This window comes from Priapulus caudatus, unplaced genomic scaffold (genome assembly GCF_000485595.1).
Source record: "Priapulus caudatus unplaced genomic scaffold, Priapulus_caudatus-5.0.1 Scaffold976, whole genome shotgun sequence".
Classification (NCBI taxonomy): domain Eukaryota; kingdom Metazoa; phylum Priapulida; class Priapulimorpha; order Priapulimorphida; family Priapulidae; genus Priapulus; species Priapulus caudatus.
In genome coordinates this window covers 44,865-51,162 of record NW_014578037.1, presented here as the reverse complement: position 1 = coordinate 51,162, position 6,298 = coordinate 44,865, and the positions used below count along the sequence as shown (strand labels likewise).

At 41.0% G+C, this 6,298-nt stretch overlaps 1 protein-coding gene across 1 annotated transcript in view; it reads left to right on the top strand.

Moving 5' to 3' along the window:
- Positions 1–523: 523 nt before the first annotated feature.
- LOC106814774 (zinc finger FYVE domain-containing protein 21-like) overlaps positions 524–6,298 on the top strand; it is a 12,468-nt gene continuing 6,693 nt past the window's right edge. The window contains exons 1-3 of the mRNA XM_014819127.1: positions 524–700; positions 4,989–5,039; positions 5,518–5,686. Coding sequence (XP_014674613.1) covers positions 575–700; positions 4,989–5,039; positions 5,518–5,686 — 346 coding nt within the window. The 5' untranslated portion in view covers positions 524–574. The remainder of the gene's footprint in view (positions 701–4,988; positions 5,040–5,517; positions 5,687–6,298) is intronic.

The window sequence follows — 6,298 nt, the reverse complement described above, 5'->3', positions numbered from 1 at the left end:
TCGAATATAGCTATCAGATTTTATTTTATGAAAAACTTCATGACATGTACTTGTACTAGAACTATATAATTGCGCTTTTATTGTGAATGTAGTCAATCAAATGGTCAATGAAGAGTGTACGTATCAGATGGAAATATAACTACATTGCAAATATAGGCTATATGCAATCATAGATATCCCATAAACGCATAGACAATCTATATAATATCAGGAGTAGATAATCACAAAGTTTTGTTATTATTTACTCCTGATAATATAATTTATAAACATGCATGCAGGTATAATCAGGAGTTAATAAAGACAAATTTGTCTCATTAACTCCTGGTATAATTTATATATGTAATCAGGAGTTAATAAAGACAAACAATTTGTCTTTATTAACTCCTGATGTAATGTATAATGTATATGATGATATCATGCTCTTGTATATATCTATGATGATATCAGGAGTGAATGAAAACAATTTTGTTGTTATTCACTTGATCACAACGTTTATCATTGCGCGTGCGCAAGCGCGAATTTTTCACGCTCCTCACTTTTCGTGTGACACAGCCGGGCGAAGTATTTTGTAAACATGGCGAAAGCTCCCGTAGGAAAGAAACTTGTCAGGTCAAAAAGTGGCATGAAAATAGTTGAAATCGATGGATGCTACAGAAGTCCATTCTTACTTAGTGAACCGCATTGGGTGCCTGACAAAGAGGTATGTATTTTTAACTTTGCAAATCGCAATGTGCACGGCGGCAAAAGAAGCTGTGTCGTTAGATATGTCAGTATAGGCCCTAGCTCTAGTAACTATAGCCCTCCGCTCCGCCACTATAGCCTGCGGCAACTGTACGCGGGCTATAGTTACTAGTCTAGAGCTATATAGGCCCTAGCTCCAAGAAACGGTATTGCTAGGGTTAGAATACCGTGTATTGATGTATTGACGTGTACCGTGTGACCGTGTACGTTGTGTACGTTGTACGTTGTACGTTGTGTACGTTGTGACCGTGTACGTTGACCGTGTACCGGTGTATTGACGTTAGTCACAGCCTGGTCGGGTTATATATAGGCCCTAATTATCATGTTACCCGCCCCCTAGACCAATATTAAAATTGTGCCCTAACAATTTTTATATTCTGATGTTATTTTAGAAATAACATAACATAACATAACATAACAACCCTAAAATAACATCAGAATATAATTCCCGCCCGCTAGCTCCAAGAAACTGTATTGCTCACGAGTCACAGGCACTTGAAGCGTTTCAATAAAATATAATGTTAACTAAATACGAAATCTATTTACTACCAAATTCTTAATGTTTCTATACCATCTTTCACCTATTATTGCTGACACTGACAGTTTCCTGTAAATTCCGTCCAAATCCTACGTGCAACGCTACCAAAATCCTACGCTGCCAGCCGCCATTGCTCTCACGGCTCCACTGTAACCTGTTGCACGCTTACACTAATAGTAATATATATAGCAGGTAGGAAAGCGGGATCGCAAAATTCGCTCGACGCTCGCTGGGTTTCACACTTTCACAGCACGAATACACAGCTGCCATCTTTGTTTCTATGTCAAGAACAGTGTTTTATAAAAACAATGTCTCTGTTCGTAACCGAGCTGTGTCACGCGAAATCACACAAAGACTGACGAAATTCTCGCGTTCGCGAACCTTGCCCTGTAATGTAAATGTCTGTCAGAATCAGGAAACACCCACCGGCGCTTTTCGTGACCTCATTCTTGCGCTGCAACGTTTTTGCAACGTTTTTGCAACGTTTCAATGGCGAGGCTCGTACGGAAGTTGGAAAGCAGTGCGCCGCCTGCGCGCCGCCTATAGCCCATAGACTGGCACTCGCTCCCACCTCTCGGTTTAGCTTAGATGGGTAATCGAGGTGGGAGCGAGTCCCAGTCTATATATAGCCCTGTACTTGCAGCCATTTACATTACAGGGTAAGGTTCGCGTCTTTGTGTGATTTCGTGTGACACAGCTCGGTTACGAACAGAGACATTATGTTTTTATAACAAGTGAACACTGTTCTTGACATACAAACAAAGATTGAAGCTGTTGGATGTGTATTCGTGCTGTGAAAGTGTGAAATAAAGTGAGCGTCAAGCGAATTTTGCGATCCCGCTTTCCTACCTGCTATATATATAAGTTGTAAGTGTGCAACAGTCGCGCTGCGAAAGCAATGGCGCCGGCAGCGTATATGGTTGGACGTAGGATTTGGACGGACTTTACAGGAAACTGTCGGCAATATTAATAGGTAAAAGAGAGTATAGAAACATTAAGAATTTGGTAGTAAATAGATTTCATATTTAGTTAGCATTATATTTTATTGAAACGCTTCCCGTACCTGTGGTATTGCTAGGGTTAGAATACCGACGTATGTGTATTGACAATGTATATTGACGTTAGTCACACAGCCTGGCTGGGTTACCCGCCCCCAAACGGCAAGCAACAACTTGAACAAGATTCAAGATTCAAAGATATTTTCAAAGAAATTTATTTGGGCATATGACGCATAACAGGCCTTACAAGTTATATACAATCACACATTAATTATAAATCGGTGAACAAAAAACAAATACAATAATTACTAAATGGGAGCGCGTGGACGGCGACAACTGTACCGTGTACGCGGGCTATATACTAGAGCTAATCCAGATGTAGATGTACATCCGTATTCTGCAAGAGTAGGGGCCCAAGGCCAAGAGTAGTATATGCCCCCCCCCCCCGGCCTTAGCTGGGCGAATAGCCCCTACTCTTGCTGCAATGCTGCTGAACACAAGACGGATTATGTATTGTTTATAGATAATTACATGCGTAATTAAACAAATACAGTTACTTTAATCGATCTATTCGACACATAAGCAACCTAATATATATGGCGTGGTGTCGTGCAGTAAGAGTGATCACTGTTTAAAAAAAAAATGTCAAAGATTTCGAATTGCCACACCTAAAAGAATTTCCACACTTAGATAGCATAAACTTGTTACTGGTAGTGGAAAATACATATCTCTATATGGCAATAATTAAAATATATATAGAAGGTTTGGATTTAACATATATTTTTTATGGGCCGAGTTGGTCTGTTACGGGTCGATTCTGCTATGGTCTGCAGGGGTCGAAATAAGCGATGGTCCGATGGTCCGGGGCCATCAAATAAGCAGGAGGACCATCAGATTATTAAAGTCAATGGTCCGACGACTGACCATTAAATAATTTGGTCTCATTTTACGGTAAATTTTTTGCACGCCGCATTACTTTTAGAGAAAAAAAAAATTTAGGAGGACCATCTAAAATTTAAGAGGACCATGTAAATTTCAAACTAGATGGTCCTGTGGATCAGGACCATCTCTTTTTTTCTCCTTATTTCTACCCCTGGTCTGCATGAGTGGACCTGACACCAAAACTTCTGCCATTGTGTAGCAAGGAATGAGACAAACTTTCACCTAATGCCAGGAATTATTAAACTGCCTGCAGTGTGTTTGGGGCCATGTGCTGTGCCTCTGAAGCTGGACATTGGACGGTTGGTCATCTTGGCTGCAGTGTGTCTTCAACTTCTCTTGCCCACACCATACGTGGGCTAAACTTTTCCAGTGCCTACATGTTATCCTGGATTAAATACAAACTAGTTCAGTTTAAGTTAACCCCTTCTAAGATTGAGGTAGGGTAGAGCTACTCTATGCTACCCTCATTTCGACCTTTGCTAAGTTATCAGTGTAGCAAGGCCAAGCAGGGTTTGGAAAAGCGTGGTTTCGTTGAAAACCTATTTTTTCTCCGATAGATGGCGCCCTCTATCGGAGAAAGAAACGGTTTTACTTACTATATATATTATATATACAGTAAGTGCACTGAGCACTAGCGACTGAGCGACTAGCGACTAGCGAAGATCATTTTGCAGTATGTACGGGGTATAACTCCATGCCAATAAGAGACCCCTTACAACTTGACATTAGTGTATTTATGATGGACCAATCAGCAATGCCTATGCTGGTATATAGGGTCAATGTGAAAGAGTAAACACATGTATCACAGACACAGGGTGCGAAATTAACGCGAGTCCGGAGTCAAATACTCCCTGATTTACTGTCGGACTCCCTGATTTGACATATGCAGGAGTCCGTGTGACTCCCTGAAAATTCTGCTATATACTAACTAGTTTGCTCCAGAGCACGACCTCGCGGAATTACCGTATTTTTTCAGGAAATGTTCAATAAGTATTTGGCAGACGTGCAGCCACATGAATCTTCAAAATAAGCACGCGCGTTATTGTTAATATCTTTAGTTTTGCGGACTCCCTCTTTTTGAGGGCTAGGAGTCCGTTGGACTCCCTTGTTCGAAAGTTGATTTCTACCCTGCAGACACTTGTTCATAGTATGGTTTCTAGTATCAGTAGTATTAATCAGTATAGTCATAGTAAATATCTAGATATTTGCTTTGTAAGTCTAAGATGCAGTCGTGCACTACTCGTAGTCTTACTGATGCTACTACTGTGCTGGTACTAGTACTAGTAATCTTACTGGAAGCTCAGTGAGTCCAGTGGTAATAGCATCTCAAGCTTTCACTTCAAAGGCTGTGAGTTCAAACCCCAGCCAAAACGGTGCATTTTCTCAAGGTCAAAAACCTGGTTCTAAACAGTGAGCTAATCTTGTGCCTCAGATAACCAGGTAAAATAGTTAGTGCATCTCTATAATCAGGACATAAAAGAACCACTGAGTACATTAAGGAATGGATTGAAAGCGACTGCCCTCATTTTCAGCATATGTGAGCTTAACGTAATGGTCAGGGATGAACTAGTAGATGAGGCTTTGCCTTCCATACAATACAGCTAGTTGGCTGAGAGAATGTGATCAAGTATTAAAAACAATTGAATCCAGGTCAAGACTGGTAATGGTAACTTGCATTGAGTGCTTAGTCATAAATGCATGTGTCCGATGCTAAAAGAAAGCGCTCATACGTAGCATCATTGTTTCAACCATACTTTTTTTCTTTGCAGTGTTCACGTTGTACCGGGTGCCAGGCTAGATTTGATTTCTTAAAGAGACGGGTAGGTTCATCGTAATCACTAGAGTTTTTGTTTATACCTCTAATGTATTTAGACAGCTTTTGTTTGTGGGGCATGTGAAATATACGGTTATTTCATCTTTCTTCTTTTTCTTCTTGGACTTCATCATCTATTTCTTCTATGCGGGGAGCGAGGTAGTACCCGTGACTTGCTTCACTGCAGTGTATTAACGTGTGCCTTTAAAGGAGTGACCATGTTGTGACACCGAGGTGGATACATGTTATCAGGAGTGAATAATAATATAGTTGTGGACCAAGCTATTGACGACCACACTATCTGGTGGTCAAAACTGATAATCATCATCAGTCAGCTTTGAGAAAGCCTCCTGATAGGAGGCGAAACGTCAGCTGTACGGTTCCAATCTTTACGGTTGAGTAACAATTAACCCAGTTAGATCTATTATTCTATTCTATTATTATTCACTCCTGATGTTATTAAACCATTGCGATATTTCTCACAGCACCACTGTAGGCGATGTGGACAGATCTACTGTAGCGTGTGCAGTGGCAACCTCACTCCCCTCCCACGCATGTGCTTCCTGGACCCAGTCCGTCTCTGCGCTCGCTGCTCAACTGTCACAACAAAGGAGAATGAGTTTTTTGATAAACAATTAAAGGCACTGACGACAGGTATGCTCTTGCGAACTAATAAAATCTACAGGTGTGATATACCTGTGTGCTACCCATTGTGTAAACTGGTAATTACTGCATAAGGTACAGTAGCTACATGTATATGTATATCAGATGTACATCAGATGTGCATAAGAGACTTTTAAAGATTTTGACTTAACAAAATTTGTCAAGTTCTAAGTGTCAGTGTCAATACAGCTACATGTACATGTTGCTAAGGTAGGTAGAAGCGTAGTTTTCGATAACCTCCTGGTAAAAGTTAGCTACATTTCATCACAATATCAAAAACCAGCTGGCACAAGTAGTAACATGCTGCAGATAGTTGCACTTGCTAACAACGTGTTTTTAGCTCATCTGACGTAGTCAGATGCAGCTTGTAGAATCGCATGATCGTCCGTCCGTGCGTGCGTGCGTCAACAGTTGGGCACAAATCTTAACCGCTTGACGTACGGTCACGATATTCGGGACGTGGGGGGGTAATCCGAAAACGAGTTGGGAAGTCGAAGCTGGGGTTCAAAGGTCAAAGGTCAAGAGGTGTAAAAGAAGGGGGAACATTCCCTCCTTAACTTAAGGTATAGGGAGGAAATGCAGAATTGAGGCACAAATCTAAAC